Consider the following 25897-nt stretch of genomic DNA (forward strand, 5'->3'; position numbering starts at 1 on the left):
GAGAAACTATTGCTGAGACATTGTAAGTAATATCACACATCCTTTGAGAGGCATTCCCATCCAAGAGAGTGGTTCAGCAGGTAATCTGCACCTAGACCAATGTCTAAGCTGCTCTGCAATGGGCCATGTGGAGATACATCAATCAGTGACATGTTCTCCAAGTTTCCTGCCTCTTCTACCTTGTGGAAAAAGCTAGCTTCAAGACTTTGCAGACCAGCCAAGATCGTAACTCTGTGTGTGGGGTAGGGGACGTGTTTTTCTATTACCCAATCAACACTCAACTATTCCAAAAAAGTGACAAGAATGGTTTTGCACGAAGCTGTCTGCAGCAGAATAAAAGCAATTTTAACCCTCAGCAAAAACCTGGCGGGTGGGCAGTTAAAATTACCCTGGCTCTTACCTGTTCGAAAGCAACCAGGATCGCAATATTTATAATTTTAACCTGCTCACCTAAGCAGGCAGCAAAGACACACCTGGAGCCAACTGGGTCCTTCTTTACATATGCACATCGCAGCCCAATGGCATCAGTGAGACCCGAATCTAATTTTAACTCATGCCTGAGTGGGGAATCCATTAGAAGTTAAAATCAGGGCCATTGTCTCCCAAATGGCAGTTAGATATTGGGTCTTCTCACAGGATCACAACAAATATTTTTAAAAACTTAACACATAATCTGTACTCAGGTTAGAAAACAGAACAAATATTACCAGACTCTCTCAGCTATAAGAAGTAATTGTGCTAACATCAATGCAAACTTTCTAATTTAACCCTTAAAAAGAACTGATCATTACATTTATGCCAACAGTATGAATTTCCAATTTATTCAGCAGAGTAATAATATGTTAAATCATTAGAGGAGTGACTTATTTTGCTGAAGCATAGATTCCAACAAAAAATCACGTAGAAGAGCATAGGGAGTTCAGCTCCAAAATATTCGGTGCAGTAGGAAAGGAGGTGCTTCGTTTTGCCTTCAACACTTGTAGTGGTTTGTGTAAGCTTGAGGCAATAAGTATTAAAACATTTTGTTGGTATTTTAGCGCTTGGTGCATGTAAGTGTGTAAAAAAATCCTTTAAAATAGACTAAAGGTAATTATAAATAAAATATAAATAGTGGCGTAAACTAGAAACCAATTAGTTTAAAAAAAAACTAAAAATAAGGGTTAAAGGCATTTCCTGACAACTAAAGAAGAATTTGGAGTAGAAGCGGGGAAGGATCCCGTTGTTGTGGTTCATGTAGGAACCAGCGACATAGGTAGAACTAGGAGCGAGGTTCTGCTGAGGGAGTTGAGGGAGCTATGGTAAAAAATTAAAAAGCAGAACCTCAAAGGTAATAATCTATGGATTACTACCGGAGCCACACTAAAACTGGCATCGGGACAAACAGATTAGAGGTTTAAATGCGTGGCTGAAAGAGTGGTGTGGGAGGCAGGGTTTTCAATTCAGGGACATTGGCATTAGTACTGGGGAAAGAGGGAGCTATTCCATTGGGATGGACTCCACTTAAACCTGGCTGGAATCAGTGTCTTGGCAAACCGAATAACTAGGGTGGAAGATAGTGCTTTAAACTAATAAGAGGGAGGGAGGATTCAGATAAGGGTAAATCTGTAAGTCTGAAGAGAAAAGTCAAGTATGTAGAGCAGAGTAGCGATTTGGGTAAAATAAAGCAAATTGTGTCAGGAAGGGTCAGAGGGTTTAACAGTGGTAATAAGAGATTAGCGACTAAGGCCACATCAGGGAAAAATAGCAAAAAGGTCAAAGTAAACAGTGCTATATAAGAATGCAAGCATTTGTAACAAGATAGATTAATTAATGGTACAAATTGAGACACATGGATTTAATCTAGTAGCCACTACTGAGACGTGGTTGCACGGTGACCAAAGTTGGGAAATAAATATTTCAGGGTACTTGACTTTTAGAAAAGTTAGGCAAAATGGAAAAGGAGTTGGGGTAGCTGTGATAATAAAGGATGAGATAAAGGCAGTAGTGAAAAACAATCAGCCAGAAAATCAGGATGTAGAATCAGTATGGATGGTGCTAAGAAGTAACACGGGGCAGAAAACACTGGTGGGAGTAGTTTCTAAGTCACCAAATTATAATCAAGGTGTTTGACAGAATATAAATCAGCAAGTTAGAGGAGCATGTAACAAGGGTATTGCAATAATCCTGGATGACTTTAATCTTCAAAGAGACTGGGTAAACCAAATCGGCAAAAGTAGCTTGGAGGACTAGTTCATGGAATGCTTTCGAGACAGTTTTCTAGAACAATCTGTCAAGAAACCAACTACGGAACTGACTATTTTAGATCTAATATTGTGTAATGAGACAGGGTTAATTAGTAATCTTATGATAAAGGATCCTCTGGGAAGAGTGATCATATTCGGGCAGAAATTCCAAGGAGGACTTCCCACGGGCAAGTTAATAAAGAATAGAAATAAAATGCGCACTTACCTGAAACTGCTGCGCTCGCTGGAACTCCCGATCCACAGGCCTTCTCTCCCTGCGACGCGCAGCGCGTGCACATCGGGACGTCCGCAGGAGTCGCGTGTGCCTGGACACCCAATCACAGGTAAGTATTTTCTCATTCATTGTAATAGGAGTTTCGTAAGTTACGAAACTCCTATTACAATGAATGAAAAAAATCCCTAAACTCACCAAAAATACATAAAACATTTAAAAAAACACCTCACACAATAAACTATTAAAAAAGTTACACGTGTTTTTTAAAGAAAAAACATTTTCCGATTTTTAAAAAAAGTTAGGGTTAGGGTTTAAACTAATAAGAGGGAGGGAGGATTCAGGCAAGGGTAAATCTGTAAGTCTGAAGAGAAAAGTCAAGTCTGTAGAGCAGAGTAGCGATTTGGGTAAAATAAAGCAAATTGTGTCAGGAAGGGACAGAGGGTTTAACAGTGGCGTCCCTCCCAATGGAATAGCTCCCTCTTTCCCCAATACTGGTGCCAATGCCCCATAATCTGAGTGGGCAGGGTTTTTAACATAAATGTGTTTTTTTTTCATTTTTATTTTAATCATGTGTTTTCTCTGTTTTTAAACTCTTACGCCTGTAAAAGTAGGTTATGCACCTGCTTTTTCAGGCGCAAGAGTTTTGAGGACATTTGCTGTGTATGATATGGGTAAATAGCCCAAACTTCCACGTAAAAATGTCCTCGCTCCTGAGATGCAGATCATCTGTCAAGCTCCATGTGCATTGCGCGCTGAAAACCAGCTTTTCTGATGCCTTCCTGGGTCCGTAGAAACTTCGTACGGTCCCGGGACGTCGGAAATTCTGGCCCAATATGATAGAATTTCATATTAGGTTTAAACAAAGCTATTACGGAAGTTTGAGAGGTAACTGGGCTGAGGTAGATTAGGAAATTAGATTAAAAGATATGATGATAGATAAACAATGGCAAACATTTAAATAAATAATTCATAAATCTCATCGAATATACATTCCCTAGAGGAATAAAAACTCCACTGGGAAAATGAAACAACTGTGGCTTACTAGAGAAGTTAAGAATAGTATTAGATTAAAAGAGGCTTACAACGTTGTCAAAAATAGTAAAAGCCTGAGGATTGAGAGGGTTTTAAAAAAATCAGCAAAGGATGACCAAGAAAGCGATAGAGGAGAAAATCGAGTATGAGAGTAAACTACAGAGAAATATAAAAATAGATTTCTTGAGCCAAGTATGTAAAAAGGAAGAGATTAGCGAAAGTAAATGTGGGTCTAACAGGCAGCGACAGGAGAAATTATAATGGGGAATAAGGAAATGGCAGAGACATTAAATTAATATTTTGTGTCTGTCTTCACAGTAAAAGACACAAAAAACATGCCAGAAATTGTAGGGAACCAATGGTCCAATGAGAGCGAGGAATAAAGTAATTAATATTAGTAAAGAAAAAGGAGTAAGAGTAAAAGCCAACAAATCTCCTGGACCCGACAGCCTACATCCTTGGTTTTTAAAAAGAGGTGGCTGCAGAGAAAGTGGATGCATTGGTTTTGATGATCTAGAATTCCCTAGATTCTAGGACAATTCCTGTGGATTGGAAGGTAGCAAATGTAACCCCGCAGTTTAAGAAAGAGAGAGAAAACAGGGAAATGTATGCCAGTTAACCTGACATCAGTAGTAGAGAAAATATTAGAATCTATTATTAAGAACGTGGCAACAGGGCACTTGGAAAATCACAATATGATTAGGCAGAGTCATCACAGTTTTATGAAAGAGAAACCATGTTTGACAAATCTATTAAGAGTTTTTTAGGGTGCAACTAGCAAGGCCCAGATTTGAAGCACTGACCACGCTCGACTAGCTCCGCTGGGCAGGCCACATTGTTCGCATGCTTGACACAAGACTCCCAAAGCAAGCACTCTACTCGGAACTCCTTCACAGCAAATGAGCCAAACGTGCTCAGAGGAAACGTTTCAAGGATACCCTCAAAGTCTCCTTGATAAAATGCAACATCCCCACCGACACCTGGGAGTCCCTGGCCAAAGACCGCCCTAAGTGAAGGAAGTGCATCCGGGAGGGCGCTGAGCACCTCGAGTCTCGTCACCAAGAGCATGCAGCGACCAAGCGCAGGCAGCAGAAGGAGCGTGCGGCAAACCAGTCCCACCCAGCCTTTCCTTCAACGACTGTCTGTCCTACCTGTGACAGAGTCTATGGTTCTCGTATTGGACTGTTCAACCACCTAAGAATTCATTTTTAGAGTGGAAACAAGTCTTCCTCGATTCCAAGGGACTGCCTATGATGATGATGAGATAAGGGAGAGACCAGTGGATGTAGTATATTTGGATTTTCAGAAGTCATTTGATAAGGTGTCACACAATAGGTTGTTACACAAGATTAGGACTGATGGGATTGGGGGCAATATATTAGCATGGATTGAAGATTGGATGATAGACAAAATAGAGAGCAGGAATAAACAGGTCATTTTCAGGATGGCAAGGTGTAACTAGTGGAGTGTCGCAAGGATCAGTTCTTGGGCCTCGGCTATTTACAATCTACATCAATGACTTAGATGAGGGGACCGAGCGTAATACATCCAAGTTTGCTGAATATATAAAGTTAGGTGGGAAAGTAAACTGTGAGGACACAGAGACTGCAAAGGGCAAGGTGGTGGCAGATGGAGTATACTGTGGGGAAGTGTAAAATTATCCACTTTGATAGGAAGAATGGAAAAGCAGAATATTGTTTTAAAAGGTGAGAGACTAGTAAATGTTGTGATTCAGAGGGATTTGGGTATCCTTGTACACAAATCAGAGAAAGTTAACATGCAGATACAGCAGACAATTAGAAAGGCAAATGGTATGTTAGCCTTTATTGCAAGGGGGTTGTAGTATAAGAGTAAGGAAGTCTTGCTGCAATTATATAGGGCCTTGGTGAGACCACACCTGAGGTACGGTGTACAATTTTGGTCTCCTTACCCAAGGAAGGATATACTTGCCTTAGAGGGGTGCAACAAAGGTTCACTAGATTGATTCCTGGGATGAGAGAGATTGTCCTATGAGGAGAGATCGAGTAGAATGGGCCTATATTCTCTGGAGTTCAGAAGAATGAGAGGTGATCGCATTGAAACATATAAAATTCTTAATAGCTTAACAGGGTAGATACTGAGAGGCTGTTTCCCCTGGCTGGAGAGTCGAAAACTAGGGGCATTGTCTCAGGATCAAAGGTCGGCCATTGAGGACTGACTTCAGGAGAAATTTCTTCACTCAAAGGGGTTGTGAATCTTTGGAATGCTGTACCCCAGAGGGCTGTGGATGCTCAGTTGCTGCATATATTCAAGACTGAGATCGATAGATTTTTGGAATCCAAGGGAATCAAGGGATATGGGAATAGGGCAGGAAAGTAAAGTTGATGTAAAATTTCAGCCATGATTTTATTGAAAGGCGGAGCAGGCTCGAGGGGCAGTATGTCCTACTCCTGCTCCTATTTCTTATGTTATGATGTGTTGCAGAGTGCCCAGGTTTAATCGCTCAGAACTACCAAAGAGGAGAAAGAGACAGTACCCCCTGCACATTATTGGGTACTTTGGACCCAATTTTCCCCAATCCCTTTTTTCGACGCACTTACCCTAAATGGGGCGACTTTGCGCGCTGGAAACGGCGTTGAAAAAAAGTGGCCCATCCTGCCCGCACTGCCAAGTCTCCCGTACCCTAGCGCGGCGTACATAGTGCGGGGGGGGTGGGTGCGGAGCAACAGCCCAGCGCAGAAAACACTGCCAGCAGCTGTCCGCATGCGCAGTGGAGTCTGCGCGCATGCTCCTCGCCCTCCCAGCGTGTCCTGCAGGCTGTGAGCAGGACCCGATGCTTGCAGCCCCTATCCCTGGCCAAAGGGACGCCCCGATGTTCGGCGCACCCTATCCCTGCCCGAAGGGACGCCGCAATGTTCACCTGGTGAGTGGGGAATATCCTGCAGTATTTATTCAGGGTCGCTCAGAATTGTCAGAAACGGAGTGCAAAAGTTGGGAATTTGGTAAGTGGGTATTCGGTGCAGAGAGGGGAAGGAGGTTGTGTTTTTTGGCTTCAATACTTGTAGTGGTTCATGTTACATATTTAAATATTTCATATAATCTACCTATAACTTAAACTAGATCAAGTAATGAATTAAAAAACTAAGCGCTAAGTTGATTAAATAGATGTTGAAAGGTTGTTTCCCCTGGCTGAGATTATCCACTTTGGACCCAAGAAAGATAGATCAGAATAAATGGTGTGAAGCTCGGAATTGTGGTGCTTTAAATGTACTAACCTGCGCCGAATTCTTAACTGCCTGCAATGCTTTTCAGAGCTGGCCACATAAGCTGACCTAAGTCGATTTGGAGTAAGTTTTAGCTGGCCAAAGTGGCATAAATGGCCAAAACTGGCGTAAGTGGCTGGGAACATCCCCTTTTGAAAAAGAAAATCAACTAAAAAAAGTCGTACCTTACTGAGTTACTCGTGAGCAAGTTTATTGGGGGAAATTGAGCTTTTTTAAACTTACACCAGAAAAACCAACTTACTCCAAAAAAATTGGAAGTCATGGCCAAAATTGGGTCCATATGGGCGGACATATTTTTCCTGCTCCTCCAAGGTGTATTTTAACAGCGAAAGTGGAGTGACAAACCAGGTAGAAATGAAAGTGTGCTACATACTCTACTTGTGGGGAAAGTTTTTTTCCAATGGTATATGCACCGTGAAAGGTTTTCCAGATGGTGAGAGAATCAGCATTAAAAGAGGCACAAACAGGAACTCGGGCAGGTGCAGGGTCAAGCGCCTACTTTTGAGAATGTATTTGGCGTACAGGAGCATGGAAGGTGGTCCAGTATCATCCAATAGAGGGATGCACATTATCCACTGTCTCTAATGCAGCTTTCAAAAGCACAAGCCGGTATTAGACCTCTTCACAAGCGTAAACTGTAACTGCATTGCAACACAGCAAACACTGCACAGTACATTTTCAATCCGGACCAGCATCAAGCAAGTCTGTGGGAACAGGCAACAACACTGTGCTCAACACCAGTAAAGATGGAGCCTTGAGGCTGCAAACTGTAAACAGGGCTGGCATATGGCATGAGGACGTCTGTTCGTGTGGAGGCTAAGCATCAACATGGACATGTGGGCTGAATGGCCTATTTCCATATTGTAATTTCTATGTAATTATTATTATTTTTATTTAAAGACGGAGAGCGATAAGTCTTGCAGATTCAAACAATCAGCTCCCGTGGCCACCTACAACTCCAGATGTTTAGGAGGCAGCATGCTTGTGAATTTATTTTCCACCAATTTTATAATTAGCAAAACTAGTAGAACTTATATAAAATTAGACATTGAGAGAAACTAATTTTAAGACAACAGATGCCATGGTGGCACACCAGATTCCCATCTAATGCAGAGTCTACCAGGCAGAATGTTACTAATTGACAGTAGGTAACTTCTGAAGGATTCACAGATGTATCTTGACAGATCGCTCATTATGCAAATTAGCTAGCAATCAAAGCAATAATTACATTTGGCTAATAATCACATCTGACAATCAATTTTGGTCAAATTTACGAATCAAATAGACTCTTCAAAATAAAACCTTTGTTCTTAAACAGAATATATAGATTCTAAACCTACAGGCAATTTCATTTCATGTTTTTCTCCATTTTTGAAGTTAATTTCATGTCTCTCTCCTTCCTCCTCACCCATTATTAGATATCCCTAGTTCAAGCACGACATGCAATTTCCTCCCAAGATTGAGTACTGCTCTGAAAAATGCAACCAGAATATACATAGGAGCCTGGGGTTACACATATGCATCTGATTTTCTCTCTTCCAGAGGAAGGAGTGGAGGAAGAGTCAGGTTTGATCCCTGTATCTGCCATCATGTACAGTGGGATATGCCACTTACCATGTGGGGAACTATTGCTGGTGATATGGCATGGTGCAATACTGAAATACCATGCTCACTGTGCAACCAGGCATCACGTTTTGTTTTAAAAGTGAAACTTTAGTGAAGTAAAACCTTCAAGGTATTTTTTTTATAAAATGGACTTAATAGCTCATTTGTGGGCTTAATTCCCTCTTGCAGCTCGTATCAGAATCAGGTAATGATTCAGGGACAGCAATGATCAGATATGTCAAAGCTGCTCTGTCAATGCACCTCATCCCAACTTAAAACAGCAACTCTCTTTAGTGTTTATGCGTGCAACATGTCCAGTCCTACATGCCTCATTTCTTTGACTTTTCTGCAACATTTTGGTGGATCTGAATAATCGCATGTTCTAAACCCATAACCAATATAAACTAGATTTTGACCTCCAGAATCATTTAAGATCTTTCACAACAGTGAGGGGGAGACGATCATTTATTATTGCATGGACCAAATTGATACTCAAGGCCATCGTTGTAACCCTGCTAACTGCTTTGACCATCAGGGAGAGGATACTTTCCTCATCTGTCCTAGGTCTGAAGAGCACTTCAGCCAGTCCCATACCCTGCCCTTTAAACATTTAAAGATCACATGGATGAACTTCAGCAATTGTACATCCCTGTCTGGAGTAAAAATAAAACGGGGAATGTGGCTCAACCGTGGCTAACAAGGGAAATGAAGGGTAGTGTTAAAACCAAGGAAGAGGGATATAAATTGGCTAGAAAAAGCAACAAGCCTGAGGACTGGGAGAAATTTAGAATTCAGAGGAGGACTAAGGGTTTAATTAAAAGGGGGAAAATAGAGTACGAGAGGAAGCTTGCAGGGAACATAAAAACTGACTGCAAAAGTTTCTATAAATATGTGAAGAGAAAAAGAATAGTGAAGACAAACGTAGGTCCCTTGCAGTCGGATTCAGGTGAATTTATAATGGGGAAACAAAGAAATGGTAGACCAATTGAACAAATACTGCGATTCTGTCTTCACGAAGGAAGACACAAATAACCTTCTGAATGTACTAGGGGACAGTGGGTCTAGTGAGAAGGAGGAACTGAAGGATATCCTTATTAGGCGGGAAATTGTGTTGGGGAAATTGATGGGACTGAAGGCCAATAAATCCCCGGGGCCTGATAGTCTGCATCCCAGAGTACTTAAAGAGGTGGCCCTAGAAATAGTGGATGCATTGGTGATCATTTTTCAACAGTCTATCGACTCTGGATCAGTTCCTATGGACTGGAGCGTAGCTAATGTAACACCACTTTTTAAAAAGGGAGGGAGAGAGAAAACGGGTAATTATAGACCGGTTAGCCTGACATCAGTAGTGGGGAAAATGTTGGAATCAATCATTAAGGATGAAATAGCAGCGCATTTGGAAAGCAGTGACAGGATCGGTCCCAGTCAGCATGGATTTATGAAAGGGAAATCATGCTCGACAAATCTTCTGGAAATTTTTGAGGATGTAACTAGCAGAGTGGACAAGGGAGAACCAGTGGATGTGGTGTATTTGGACTTTCAAAAAGCTTTTGACAAGGTCCCGCACAAGAAATTGTTGTGCAAAATCAAAGCGCTTGGTATTGGGGGAAATGTGCTGACGAGGATAGAGAACTGGTTGGCAGTAGGAAGCAGAGAGTCGGGATAAACGGGTCCTTTTCATAATGGCAGGCAGTAACTAGTGGAGTGCTGCAGGGCTCAGTGCTGGGACCCCAGCTCTTTACAATATACATTAACGATTTGGATGAAGGAATTGAGTGCAATATCTCCAAGTTTGCAGATGACACTAAACTGGGTGGCGGTGTGAGCTGTGAGGAGGATGCTAAGAGGCTACAGGGTGACTTGGACAGGTTCGGTGAGTGGGCAAATGCATGGCTGAAGCAGTATAATGTGGATAAATGTGAGGTTATCCATTTTGGGGGCAAAAAGGCAGAATCTTATCTGAATGGCGGCAGATTAGGAAAAGGGGAGGTGCAACGAGACCTGGGTGTCATGGTTCATCAGTCATTGAAAGTTGGCATGCAGGTACAGTAAGCGGTGAAGGCGGCAAATGGTATATTGGCCTTCATAACTAGGGGATTTGAGTATAGGAGCAGGGAGGTCTTACTGCAGTTGTACAAGGCGTTAGTGAGGCCTCACCTGGAATATTGTGTTCAGTTTTGGTCTCCTAATCTATTGAGGGAGTGCAGCGAAGGTTCACCAGACTGATTCCAGGGATGGCTCGACTGTCATATGAGGAGAGACTGGATCAACTGGGCCTTTATTCACTGGAGTTTAGAAGGATGAGAGGGGATCTCATAGAAACATATAAGATTCTGACGGGACTGGACAGGTTAGATGCGGGAAGAATGTTCCCGATGTTGGGGAAGTCCAGAACCAGGGGGCATAGTCTTAGGATAAGGGAGGGGCCATTTAGGACTGAGATGAGGAGAAACTTCTTTACTCAGAGAGTTGTTAACCTGTGGACTTCCCTGCCGGAGTGAGTTGTTGATGCCAATTTATTGGATATATTCAAGAGGGAGTTAGATATGGCCCTTACGGCTAAGGGGATCAGGGGGTATGGAGAGAAAACAGGAAAGGGGTACTGAGGGAATGATCAGCCATGATCTTATTGAATGGCGGTGCAGGCACGAAGGGCCGAATGGCCTACTCCTGCACCTATTTTCTATGTTTCTATGTTTCCCCGTAGCCCTGCAAATAATTTTTCTTCAGGTACTTATCAAAATTCACTTTTGAAAGAGAGGATTGAGTCTGGCTCCACCACCATTTCAGGCAGTTTATTCCAGATCCTAACCACTCGCTGCGTAAAAAAAGTTTTCCCCCACGTTGCCTTTGGTTCTTTTGACAATCACCTTAAATCTGTGCCCTCTGGTTCTCGACCCTTCCGCCAATGGGAACAGTTTCTCTCTATCTACTCTGTCTAGATCCCTCATGATTTTGAACACCTCTATTAAATCTCCTATAAACCTTCTTTGCTCCAAGGAGAACAACTCCAGCTTCTCTAGTCTATCCACATAACTGAAGTCCTTCATCATTTAAGAGCAAGAGGATAACTAAGGAAAGAGTGGGGCCTTTTAAAGACCATGAAGGAAATCTGTGTGTGAAGGTGGGAGACGTGGATAGGAGTCTTAATGAATACTTTGCATCCGTTTTCACAAAAGAGAGCGACGATGCAGACTTTGCAATGAGGGAGGAGGAGTGTGACTATTAGACGAGATAAATATCGTGAGAGAGAATGTATTAAGGGGCTTAGCAGCCTTGAAAGTGGATAAATTCCCAGGCCCGGATGAAATGTATCCCAGGCTGTTAAGAGAAGCAAAAGAGGAAATAACAGAGGCTCTGACCATCACTTTCCAATCCTCTCTGGCTACAGGTGTGGTGCCAGAGGACTGCTAATGTTGTACCTTTGTTTAAAAAGGGAGAAAGGGATAGACCGAATAATTGCAGGCCAGTCAGCCTAATTTCGATAGTGGGAAAATTATTGGAAAAAATCCTGAGGGACAGGATAAATCTTAATTTGGAAAGACATGGATTAATCAAGGACAGTCAGCATGGATTTGTCAAGGGAAGGTTGTGCCTGACTAACTTGATTGAATTTTTCGAGGAGGTAACGAGGAGGGTCGATGAGAGCAGTGCATATGATATAGTGTACATGGATTTTAACGAAGCTTTTGATAAGGTCCCACATGGCAGACTGGTCATAAAAATAAAAGTGTAAGGGATCCAGGGCAAAGTGGCAAGTTGGATCCAAAATTGGCTCGGAGGCAGGAGGCAAAGGGTAATGGTTGTGACTGGAAGGCTGTATCCAGTGGGGTTCCGCAATGACTTGGACTTAAATGTTGGGGGTATGCTTAAGAAGTTTGCAGATGATCCTAAAATAGGTTGTGTGGTTGATAATGAAGAAGAAAGTCGCAGACTGCAGGAAGATATCAATCAACTGGTCAGGTGGGCAGAACAGTAGCAAATCGAATTCAATCCGGGTAAGTGTGAGGTAATGCATTTGGAGAGGTCTAACAAGGCAAGGGAATACACATTAAATGGTACGACACTGAAAAGTGTATAGGAACAAAGGGACCTTGGAGTGCAGGTCCACAGATCCCTGAAGGTAGCAGGCCAGGTAGATAAGGTGGTTAAGAAGGCATATGGAATACTTGCCTTTATAAGTCGAGGCATGGAATACAAGAGCAAGGAAGTTATGCTTGAACTGCATAAAACACTAGTCAGGCCACAGCTGGAGTACTGCATGCAGTTCTGGTCACCATATTACAGGAAAGATGTGATTGTACTGGAAAGGGTGCAGAGGGGATTTACAAGAATGTTGCCCGGAATGGAAAACTTTGGCTGTGAGGAAAGATTGGAGATGCTGGGTCTGTTCTTTGGAACAAAGGAGGCTAAGGAGAGACCTGATTGAGGTGTATAAAATGAGGGGCCTGGATAGAGTGGATGGGAAGGACCTTGGCAGAGAGGTCAACAACCAGGGGGCATAGATTTAAAGTAATTGGGGGAGGTTTGGAAGAGATACGAGGAAAAATTTCTTCACCCAGAGAATGGTGGGGATCTGGAACTCAATGCCTGAAAGGGTGGTAGAGGCAGAAACCCTCACCACATTTAAAAGATACTTGGATGTTCTCTCAAAGTGCCGTAACCTACAGGGCTGCGGACCAAGAGCTGGGAAGTGGGATTAGGCTGGATAGCTCTTGGTCGGCCGGCGCGGATAAGATGGGCCGAAATGGCCTCCTTCCGTGCTGTAAATTTCTATGATTCTATGATCCCTGGAACCATTCTCGTAAATCTTTTCTGTACCTTCTCTAAGACCTTCATATCTTTCCTAAAATACTGTGCCCAGAATTGGACACAATACTCCAGGTTGAGGCCAAACCAGTATTTTATAAAGGTGCATCATAACTTCCTTGCTTCAGTACTCTATGCCGCTATTTATGAAGCCCAAGATCCTGTATGCTTTTTTAACTGTTTTCTCAACCTGCGCTGCCATCTTCAACGATTTGTACACATACACCTCCTTGGTCTTTCTGTTCATGCACTCTTCAGTTTATATTACCTCTCCTCGTTCTTCGTACCAAAATGTATCACTTCACATTTTTCTGCGTTACATTTCATCTGCCAATCTGCCACGTGCGCCCATTTCACCAGCCTGTCTGTCTTCTTGAAGTCTATCACTATCCTCCTCACTGTTCACTATACTTCTCAGTTTTGTGTCACCTGCCAATTTTGAAATTGTGCCCTGTACACCCAAGTCCAAGTCATTAATGTATATCAAGAAAAGCAGTGGTCCTAGTACTGACCCCTGGGGAACACCACGGTATACCTTCCTCCAGGCTGGAAAACAACCGTTCACCACTACTCTCTGTTTCCTGTCACTTAGCCAATTTCATATCTATGCTGCCAATGTCCCTTTTATTCCATGGGCTTCAACTTTGCTGGCAAGTCTATTATGTGGTACTTTATCAAACACCTTTTGGCAGTCCATGTACATCATGTCAACCGCATTGCCCTCATCAACTCTATTACCTTATCAAAAAACTCAATCAAGTTAGTTAATCATGATTTGCCTTTAACAAATCCATGCTGGCTTTCTTTAATTAATCCACACTTGTCCAAGCGACTTAACGTTGTCCCTGATTATTATTTCTAAAAGCTTCCCACTACAGAGGTTAAACTGACTGGCCTGTAGTTTCTGGGTTTATCCTTACACCCTTCTTTGAACAAAGGTGTAACATTTGCAATTCACCAGTCCTCTGGCACCAGTTCCTTATCTAAGGAGGTTTGGAAGATTATGGCCAGTACCTCTGTGATTTCCTCCTTAACTTCCCTCAGCATCCTAGGATGCATCCAATACGGTCCTGGTGACTTACTGACTTTACATACAGACAGCTTTTCTAGCATCTCCTCTTTATCAATGTTTTTCTCATCCAGTATCTCCACTACCTCCTCTTTCATTGAGAGCTTGGCAGCATCCTCTTCCTTGGTGAAGGCAGATGCAAAGTATCATTTAATACCTCACCATGCCTTCTGCCTCCATACGTAGGCCTCCTTTTTGGTCCCTAATCGGCCCCAGCCCTCCTCTTACTACGCATTTATTATTTATATACCTACAGAAGACTTTTGAATTCCCTTTTGCTAGCTACCAATCTATTCTCATACTCTCTCTTTGCCACTCTTATTTTCTTTTTCACATCCCCTCTGAACTTTCTATATTCAGCCTGATTATCACTTGTATTTTCATCCTGACATCTGTCATACGCACTCTTTTTCTGCTTCATCTTACTTTCTGTCTCTTTCGTCATCCAGGGAGCTCTGGCTTTAGTTGCTCGTGGGAATGTACCTCGACAGTACCCGAACCATCACCACAACAACAACAACTTGTATTTATATAGTGCCTTTAACGTAGTGAAACGTCCCAAGGCACTTCACAGGAGTATTGAGATTAAAAAAAAAAAATCTCCTCTTTAAAAAGGCAGCCCATTGTTCGATTGCAGTTTAACCTGCCGATCTTTGATTCCAATTTACCCGGGTCAGATCCGTTCTCAACCCATTGAAATTTGCCTTCCTCCAATCAACTATTTTTACTCTAGATTGCTCCTTGTCCTTTTCCATAGCCGATCTAAACATTATGATATTATGATCACTGTTCCCTAAATGTTTTCCTACTGACACTTGCTTCAATTGATCAATCCTACCCCTCCGGAGGCACTAACAGGAGGCGCAAAGGATGCGAATTTCTAGCCCTTATATCCAGAAATATTTAAAACCTAACCCTGCCCTTTTTTGAGCCAGGTCTCAGTTATCGCCATAATCCTATGCGGCTATTTGCTCACCAACCTTATTTACCATGCTTTGTGCATTTACACGCATGCACTGTAAACCCATCTTAGACCTTCTTGTATTCTCTCTTAGTCTGACCCCACCTAATACTTTACTATTTTTTACTCTTTTCTCGTAGACAATCTAGGGTCTGGAATGCAGCTGCGATGCTCAGTATGGTCCAATTTCAAGTTGGGGGGCTGAGCAAAGTGTGGAGGGAGGCAGGAGGAGAGACAAGTGAAGCACAGTGGGTCAGGGAGAGAGAGACAGAATTTTAAAACTATAGCTATTGGGCCTCAAGTAGAGAAGTGCTTGTTCTATGAAAATATTTGATACAAACAGGTGCTAAAATTATACACTGTGCACGTGAGACACTTCAGGTGTGACAAATTTGAAGCGTGTACCACAGATGCATGCTAGATAAACACCAACGTACATTTATATAGCGCCTCTAACATAGTAAAACAGCCCAAGACACTTCACAGGAGCGTTATCAAACAACAAAATTTAACACCGAGCCATATAAGGAGATGTTAGGGCATCTTAAAGGAAGAAAGAGAAGTGGAGAGATGGAGAGGTTTAGGGAGGTAATTCCAGAGTTTAGGACCTAGGCAGCTGAAGGTACGGCTGCCAATGGTTGAGTGATTAAAATAGGGGATGTTCAAGAGGATAGATTTGGTGTTGCGTATATATCTCGGGGGATTGTAGGGCTGGGGGGGGGGGGGGCGGGCGGAGAGAGATCATGGAGGGATTTTACAACAAGGTTGAGAATTTTAGAAGCGAGACTTTGCTTAACTGAGAGCCAATGTAGGTCAGCGAGCAATGGGGGAGTTGGGTAAACGGGACTTAGCACGAGTTAGGACACAGGCAGCACAGTTTTGGATGGTCTCAAGTTTATGGAGTGTAGAATTAAGGAGGCTGGCCAGGAGTGTATTGGAATAGTCAAGTCTAGAGGTAACAAAGGCATGGATGAGGGTTTCGGCAGCAGTATAGCCTAGTTGGCAGCATTCTTGCCACTGAGTCAGAAGACTGAACTTGAGCATACAAATTACACTGACACTCCAATGACATATTGAGGGAGCGCTGCATTTTTGGAGGCACTGTCCTTTGGATGAGCTACAGAGAGGTCCTGTCTGCCTGTTCCGGTAGTACAGGTGAACATTAAAGATTCCATGGCACAATTCAAAGAGAAGGGAGTTGTCCAGGTCAATATTTCTCTCTCACCCAACACCAAAAAAAACAGAACAACTTGCATTTATACAGTGACGTTAACATTGGAAAGTTCAAAGGTGCTTCACAGAGATGTGACCAAAAGGTCAGTCAAAGAGGTGGTTTTAAGGAGGGTCTTGAAGAGGGAGATGGAGAGGTGGAGGAGTTTAGGGAGAAAGTTTCATAACGTGGGGCCTAGGCAGGTGAAGGCACACAGCTGCCAAATGATGGGGTGAAGGGAGGCAGGGATGAGGAACACAGAATTCTGGAGAGATTGGGGGTGGAGGATGGGGGGGTGGGTAATTACAGACATAGGGAGGAACAAGGCCTGGAAGGAATTTAAATATGAGGATGAGTTTTAAATTGGCAGCGTTGGGGAACCCAGATCCAATGTAGGTTGGCAAGGACATGGGTGATGGGTGGACGGACTTGGTGTGGGATAGAATACAGGCAGCAGAGTTTTGAACAAACTGAATTGTACAGATGTTTGAGGATGGGAGGCTGATCAAGAGAGCAGTCAAGTCTGGTCATTCGGCTCATTGCAATTTGTGGGATCTTGCAGTGAACGTAATGAATGCTTTATATAGCTACAAAACATCAGCCACTGCATTTCAAAATAATTCCCTGTATGTAAAGTGTTTTGGAGAGATGTGATAGCCATTGTATTAACACATGTCTTTTTCTCTATTTTCTATTCGCCTTGCTCCGTTTCATGTCAGGTTTCCAACTTTGACTCGAATGTCGAGTTTTGCAATCTGAGCACAAATTACATGATAAAAATGGACAGTGACAAAGGCAATTCACTGCCTTATTACAACAAGATAATAATACTTTGAGTTAGAAAGATTCAAATATCCACCATATTAACAATTACTTTTCGCTCACAAAGGGAAAACAATTCATTGGTTATCACATTACTGCTATATTGGTCTGATTCAGTTAATTTATTATGTTCTGCCAATAGGGGGAACGACATGTTATTGAGGTATCGCACCAGCAATGCCTCAAAACCACAACAGACTTCCAACAATTAACCTTCAGGGAAATACTGCTTCATAGACTGAATATGGAAATTGAAGAATTAATAGTTTCCATGACATTGATTTGACAAAGTATCAAGCCTAATCTCCACAGTATATAAAGCAGGAATTTAGGCCACATTATTTCTCTGCATATTTACACAGTGAATTGGAAGCAAATTTACAGGCAGAAAATGGAGGGGCCCTAATCGACGGTTGCCACAGAAACATGGGCCAAATGGATTTTGAATGACTATTAAATAGGAAATTCATTCTGTAATCTGCACCTTTAGTAAATAAGGTTAGTCTCAGGAGCACATATAACTGTGCATAACAATGAGGCTAATTTGTTTATGTAAATGTAATACTTGATCGCTTTGCATGAATCTGAAGTGCCCACGTTTTGCCAAATTGATTGAGAATATTGACCTTAAAGTGCAACAAACTATGTACATTAAGCAGGGATCCGGCATTTGCTTTTTTTGGCAAATGTTTTCCTCGCCTCTTGAAGACATTGACTCCTTTTCTGTTTCCATAAGCATAAGTTGCACTCCTCCACCACCTCCACGTGGCCATAGGCATCTGAGCGCTTTGATCCATATCGTTAGCTGGGTGTTTGATCACGTCGCAGCCGAGCTTGATCGTGCCCTCACTTGACAACCATACCTGCCCAGTCCCAGCCAGGGTTGCTGAATATAGATTGGGAGTGAGATCTATGCTTGGGCTTTTTTTTTTCTTTCTCAAGCAGAGCACAGAAAGTGATTGTAGTTCCCCCCACGACTGAAGATCAACACACTCTGTGAAACCTGGGTATTGAACCTGGGACTTGGTCTTTATGGTTTAAGCTAATCACGAGATAAACTCAATGAGCCATGGGAGACAAAATGGGTTTCACTGAAATTCATATTGCATGTTATCAGTCTGAACACACGACCCACTAAAATCAAAATCTGAAAATTTATATCATTTACATATGCAAAGAAGATAACTGAAAAAAGCATTTTTCATACAAAATAATTCCCAAAGAAAACGAAAACATACAGAGACAAAGTTACTCTAAACAAAGTTGTTCACTTTTACATATTGAATTGCTTACCCTATGTAGAAAAAAATGAAACAAAGAATGGGTCAGTATGCACCAGATTCAAAGAATTTACTGTTTTTTACGCAATACCCAAATTTTAAGTACTATCAGGGCAAAAGTACAATTTAATGCTCATAAAAAAATCCACATTCAAATCAAAGTTGTCAGTGGAGTGTTGAGTTGTTTATACAATGCAAATATATAGCAGAGATTTTCAAGCTTCTCTGTGCAGGACTTCTTGCAAATAATAACACACTCCCAGGGGATACTACTCCTCCAATTTCCACTGCAAATATTCACATTTTACAAATATCGACACATGGCTGGGAACCCTAGAAAATATCAATACGCATCTGGGAACTCCGGCAAACATCGACACACGTCCCCAGGAACCCCGCCAAACATCGACACACGGCTGGGAACCCCAGCAAACATCGACACACGTCCAGGAACCCCGGCAAACATCGACACACGTCTGGGAACCCCAGCAAACATCGACACACGTCCTCAGGAACCCCGGCAAACATCGACACACGTCCAGGAACCCCGCCAAACATCGACACACGGCTGGGAACCCCAGCAAACATCGACACACGTCCCCAGGAACCCCGGCAAACATCGACACACGTCCGGGAACCCCGGCAAACATCGACACACGTCCCCAGGAACCCCGGCAAACATCGACACACGCCCGGGAACCTCGGCAAACATCGACACACGTCTGGGAACCCCCCGGCAAACATCGACACATGTCTGGGAACCTCGGCAAACATCGACACAAACACCTGAAAACCCCGGCAAACATTGACACATGTCCGGGAACCCCGGCAAACATCGACACACGTCTGGGAACCCAGCAAACATCGACACATGTCTGGGAACCTCGGCAAACATCGACACAAACACCTGGGAACCCCGGCAAACATTGACACATGTCCGGGAACCCCGGCAAACATCGACACACGTCTGGGAACCCAGCAAACATCGACACATGTCCGGGAACCCCGGCAAACATCGACTCATGTCCGGGAACCCCAGCAAATATTGACACACGTCCGGGAACCCCGGCAAACATCGACACACGTCCCCAGGAACCCCGGCAAACATCGACACACGCCCGGGAACCTCGGCAAACATCGACACACGTCTGGGAACCCCCCGGCAAACATCGACACATGTCTGGGAACCTCGGCAAACATCGACACAAACACCTGGGAACCCCGGCAAACATTGACACACGCCCGGGAACCTCGGCAAACATCGACACATGTCTGGGAACCCCCCGGCAAACATCGACACATGTCTGGGAACCTCGGCAAACATCGACACAAACACCTGGGAACCCCGGCAAACATTGACACATGTCCGGGAACCCCGGCAAACATCGACACACGTCTGGGAACCCAGCAAACATCGACACATGTCCGGGAACCCCGGCAAACATCGACTCATGTCCGGGAACCCCAGCAAATATTGACACACGTCCGGGAACCCCGGCAAATATTGACACAGTCCGGGAACCCAGCAAACATTGGCACATTCCTGGAAATTCCTGCAAACATCAGCACACAGCTGGGAATCCCGACAAATATCGACACACGGCTGGGAACCCCGGCATATAGCGACACCGGCCTGGGAACCTTGACACACAGCAGGGAACCCCAGCAAATATCAACAAACATTTGGGAACCCGGCAAACATCGACATGCCCCTGGAAATTCCAGCAAACCGGCACATTACTGGGAACCCCGGCAAACATCGACACTGGGCTGGGAACCCCGGCAAAGGTCTAGGAGCCCTGGCAAACATCGACACTGGGCTGAGAACGCCGGCACATATCAACACTGGCCTGGTTTTCCAAGTTTTACCAATTGGCAGACCTGGGGAAGGGCGGGGGGGGGCACTGAATTTGTGTAGCAAGGATGCTTTGTAGAAGTTCTGGCCAATGTGTATTAGCAGGAGCATTCATTATTAATAGTGTCGAGGACAGAAATATATCAGCACCTGATCAGGACCAGAACCAGTGATGTACTGTTAGTAATGGACCCAGTTGTATTGCTCACACACAGCCTTTTGGCTGTAAAGCAACACACAGTTGTAGTTTTATACAAAAGAGGAAGTAGCTCCTCACTAAACTCAAGAAGCAACACTTAAAAAAAAATCATTTTTCTTTCCAAAAGCATTGGGCCAAGTTGATATTGTACATGTATCAGCCAATCCAGTTAGGTTATTTAACCTTGGGGGGCATCACAGCAGAGCCACATTTCCAAAGCCACCGCTTACTAGCAGGGTTCACTGGATGGTGATCAGGAGCAGGAATCCTGCTGATTATGGCCCTCTGCTAGGGACACCAAGACCGATTGTACTGCTTCTACCACTGCCGCCCTCAATGGGATCAGCACAGACCAGTCTCATACCTGAGACGTTCTTGGATTAAGGGGTTTTGGGGCTTGGGGAAGAAAGAGAATTGAAAAGTCCCTACTTTAATGATAGCCATTCATTCCCACAGGAAACATGTGCAGCAAAACACACAAAAATAAATAGTATCACCATATCGATAACTAGATACAAGGTATGAATGTTCCTTTCTTTATGGGTGGCAGGCTCCCTTTATTGCCCTTAACTCACTGAACCAGGAAGAACAATGACACAATAACATTGAGAAAACAGAATTGCTAATGATCCATACAACACCTACCAACTTCCGCCTCTGTTCTGGGATCCCAAAGACATCAACAGGATTCCGTTCCAACACGTTCAAAAACTTCACCTCGGGGACGGCTATTGCACAGATCACATGGACCCATCTAAACAGACAGACAAACGCAATCACCAAATGTTGCTCAGAGAAACTTTGGATCCGACAACAAATTACCTTGGAACCTTGAAGTATTCGAATAATTTACACCGATATTTGCTCCTGGTTCACTTGCACCAAATCAGCTGCTGTTGATCGGAAGCTCCGATATTGACCGGTGTTTGGAACTTACAGGAGCGATCCTAAAAGTCGACAAAGCCCTTTCTAACTTAAAGTATTCCTTACCCATCAAGCAACAAGATTTGTTTTATCATATAGGTTATTATGACACTACAATAAAGGCATGAAGAAATGACTTTGTACCTTGTTGTCCTGATTTTAAAATGGAGCTAGAAATTTGAGATGGGAGGGAGGGGCGTGGTTCAATAAAACTGTCCTTCGAGGCGCTGAAGGCACTGCACCTCAGGAAGGGTATGTTGCCTACGGAGCTGGTACAGCGCATATTCACCAGAATTATATCGGGGCTAATTTATGAGGACAGATTGCATAGTTAAAGGCTTGTATTCCCTTGGATATAGAAAATTAAGGGATGATCTAATTGAGATGTTTAAGGTGATGATTAAAGGAATTGATAGGTTCTTGCCATAAAGCCTATTTCCTCTGTTGGGGAGTCCAGAACAAGGGGGCATAACCTTAAAATTAGAGCGAGGCCATTCAGGGGTGATGACAGGAAGCACTTCTTCTCACAAAGGGTAACGGAAAACTGGAATTCTCTCACCTAAAAAGTTGTTCATGTTCAGTCAATTGAAAGTTTTAAAACTGAGATTGATATTTTTGTTAGGCATGGGGATTAAGGGTTATGGAACCAAGGTGGGTAGATGGAGTTAAGGTACAGATCAGCCATGATCTGAACAAATGGCAGAACAGGCTTGAGTGGCTGAATGGCCTTCTCCTGTTCCTGTGTTCCTCTGAGTATCAAATAATTATAGCTTTACTTATTTTAATTGCTGGATACAAGTACATAGACAGAAGTACTATACTGTTTCATACAGGCTGAACCATAAGGAAAAGGCATTCAATGATCACTAAAGAGCAGTTCCATTTCCTTCTGAGGTTATTCACCAGTGCGCTGCAGGGTGACTGACCCACAGCCAGCAATCCAGGTAACCCTTTCCCCAGGGCTGCCATAGTGGGGATAGCCTAGCATCTCAGTAGAGCAGTGAGTGGGTGTTTTGGTGTAAAGCGGTCCCGAGGACAAAAATAACCATCCTATACACAATGGACTTTCAAGGAGTGAAGTTGAACTTTGTCACATCAGCACACAAATTTGTATAAAACTGCCATGTTCTTTTAATGAACGAGTTAACCCATTTAAAATAAATGCTTTCAATAAAATAGCAGGCAACAAATACTGTACAGTATGATTTCACCCCATATGTCGCCTGCATTTCTATGCAATGTGAAAAAAATGAAATTCAAAGTACTGCAAACAGATATTCACGTAACTTCATGTATTTGTATTACATTTTTTGGGGGGGAAAACAGTTTACTCTCCATCAGAGTAAGATCCCCAGCACTGAAGCACTGACCACACTCGATCAGCTTCGCTGGGCAGGCCACATAGTTCGCATGCCAGACACGAGACTCCCAAAACAAGTGCTCTACTCGGAGCTCCTTATCGGCAAATGAGCCAAAGGTGGGCAACGGAAACGCTACAAGGACACCCTCAAAACCTCCCTGATAAAGTGCGACATCCCCACTGACACCTGGGAGCCCAAGACCACCCTAAGTGGAGGAAGTGCATCCGAGAGGGCGCTGAGCACCTCAAGTCTCAACGCCGAGAGCATGCAGAAAACAAGCGCAGGCAGCGGAAAGAGCGTGCGGCAAACGTCCCACCCACCCCTTCCCTCAACCACTATCTATCCCACCTGTGACAGAGTCTGTGGCTCTCATTTTGGACTGTTCAGCCACCAAAGAACTCACTTCAGGAGTGGAAGCAAGTCTCCCTCGATTCTGAGGGACTGCCTATGATGATGATGAAGATCGCTGGATAGAGATCAGCAGCGGGATCGCAGGCCAATTCCCCTCTCAATAGCCCAGGGGTGGTGAGGTCAACTGTGCCCTTGGATGAGAGATAATGCAGCACAGACTGCAGATCGACTCTGGGATCTCCCTGGTCTGTATGGCTCCGTTGATCAATGAGAGGCAGTGTCTTAATGGAAAAAAACAATGTTTGGCAAACTTTTGGGGCTATTCACAAGTACTAGTTTATATAAACTGCATCCTAACTCAGTATTGCACCACTCGAAGCTATCATGGCAAAACTGACACAAGTGTTGCCTCTCAGCAAAAATTGGTGAAAATATTGTTCACAAAGGCAATATCCCTTTAAACTGTCCCATCACAGTAATGGCATAAGATACAGCTTTGCATAATCTTGGCACTAAACACGACCTAATAATTAAGGTCTAGCCACTGATGAAGGTAGAATGCACAGTTAGGTCTCACTATCAAGTGACAAGAGAACAACCAGTTTATCACTGACTTAACAAAAAGCCGATCAATATAATTTTCAAGTACTCTTAGAATGTGTTTCTCAAACACAAGCATCACTTTACCTTTTGTCGGTGGTACTTTTCAGTGCCCCGCCTCTTAAATTGCACAAGCAGCAATCCTGAAATAAGAAGGAAAATTTTAAAGTTAAGAAACGGCAATTAAAAAATAACAATAAAAAAGTATTTCCACCTGACTTCAATATGAATTTCACAGAACAGAATCTAAAACACAAACAAAACGGTTACTTTTTCATTTAACATTAAATAGGTCGGCTTTTACTCCTTGTATTTGCAGCACTTGTATTTTGCAGGGTACAAGCCAACCCCTCATGGCATAAGAGGAGGCAATTTAAAGCATCAATATACCCCTCAACAAAAGCAAGCACTTTGGTGTCTCCAGGACCCTGCATAGCATTTACCAGTTAAATCACCTGGAGGGATGAGTGTAATAAAACATCAGGGTGGGGGGTGGTGTTGGCAGGGTGGGGGAGAGGAACAGGGGAAAACAAAAGAGATCAAGCAACAGCACTGTGAAAGATAAAAAGCAACCCAATTTGTTCCAATAGGTGAAACTAGTAAACATCTCTCTCTCTCTCCATCTCCCTTCAGCCTCTTCCTCCAACACAATAATCATATGTCCAACAACTCTCAAAGACCAACTAGGGAATACAGGTAAAGTTTTAGTTTGTAGTAAAGGGGAGCTCTCAGCAGAAAATTGTGGGACGAAGGAAGAGATTATCAAAATCCTTCATGATTTTGAACAAGTAAATAAAGAATAAACTGTTTCCAGTGCAGAAGGGTTGGTAACGAGAAAACACAGATTTAAGGTATAAGGTAATTGGCATAAGAACCAGAAATGACACGAGGAAAAATAGTTCCATGCAGCAAGTTATGATGAGCTGGGTGCACTGACTAAAAGGGTGGTGGAAGCAGATTCAATAATAACTATCAAAGGGGAACTGGATAAATACTTAAAGTGGAAACATTTGCAGGGTTATGGTGAAAGAGCAGGGGTGTGGGACAAATTGGTTAGCTCTTTCAAAGAGCCGGCACAGGTACGATGGGCCAAATAGCCTCCTCCTGTGCTGCATCATAAGGAAAATATTGCTAAATACTATTTCAATTTTTTTTTTTTAAAACTTCATGCCTGACTTTACATGGAAGCTTTAACAGGAAGAAATTATGCCTTATTCCCAGTTAGCGTCTGGCTGAATTAGAGCATTTTCTTCTCAAATCACTGGATACAAAGGGCCCAAATTTGGCCAGGAGTTGCTCTGTTTTTTTTTTGGAGCAACTTGATTTTTCTGGAGTATCTTAAAAATCCCCATTCTGCACATTTAATTTGCGCCAGTGTAAGTAAGTTAGCTAGCATTTTTTTTTTGTTTCGTTTTTTTTTCCAAAAGGGGGCGTTACCAGCCACCTACATCTGTTTTCGCCATTTAAGCTAGTTTGGACAGTTAATAGTTGTTCCAAACTAACTTAGGCCAGCGTATGTGACCACTTGTGGCTGCACAGAAAATCCTTACGGAGAGTTAAGAAATCAGCACAGCGAAGTACATTCTAAAGCACCAACCACTAAACAAAGCACAAAAAGTAATAAGTAATTAATTAACAAATAAAAAATAGAAGAAACCCTGCACCTAAAGCACCAAGACCAAAGTAATAATCAATCAATAACTAATAAAAAATAGAAGTCCTACCAAAACACTGCCCGGGAAAGCAGCGGGCCGCCGATAAGGGAGCCCATTCGACCAGGGATAGGGGCTGCTCGCTTCGGCCCCTCCCACATAGCTTGCAGCATACTCTCAGATTCTGGGGGTGAGGAGCTACTACGCATGCGCGCACACTCTAGCGCGCATGTGCAGAGGTCCCGGCACGGTTTTCAGCGCCGGGACCTGACTCCGCCCCCGAATTCAGTTGCCACACTACGCCACCATCGAGGAGAGGCTGGGGAGTGGCCAAACTCGGCCCGAAGATTTTTGGCGCCCTCAGAGTTCTACAAAAGCGTTGCACCTCTGGTGAGTGCGGCAGAAATCTGTACTGGCCAAATTTGGGCCCAATGAGTGAAAAAAAAC

General features: G+C 43.3%; 1 protein-coding gene across 3 annotated transcripts in view; it reads right to left on the reverse strand.

The window, feature by feature from the left end:
• The window catches only part of kdm4b (lysine (K)-specific demethylase 4B), a 555684-nt gene that overhangs the window by 44436 nt on the left and 485351 nt on the right, over window positions 1–25897 (reverse strand). For all 3 annotated transcript variants that reach the window (XM_070859945.1, XM_070859943.1, XM_070859944.1), the window contains 2 exons: window positions 23886–23941; window positions 21208–21316 (listed from right to left, as the gene is read on the reverse strand). In XM_070859945.1, the coding sequence (XP_070716046.1) occupies window positions 21208–21316; window positions 23886–23941 (165 nt within the window). The remainder of the gene's footprint in view (window positions 1–21207; window positions 21317–23885; window positions 23942–25897) is intronic.

This window comes from Pristiophorus japonicus, chromosome 18 (genome assembly GCF_044704955.1).
Source record: "Pristiophorus japonicus isolate sPriJap1 chromosome 18, sPriJap1.hap1, whole genome shotgun sequence".
NCBI lineage: Eukaryota > Metazoa > Chordata > Chondrichthyes > Pristiophoridae > Pristiophorus > Pristiophorus japonicus.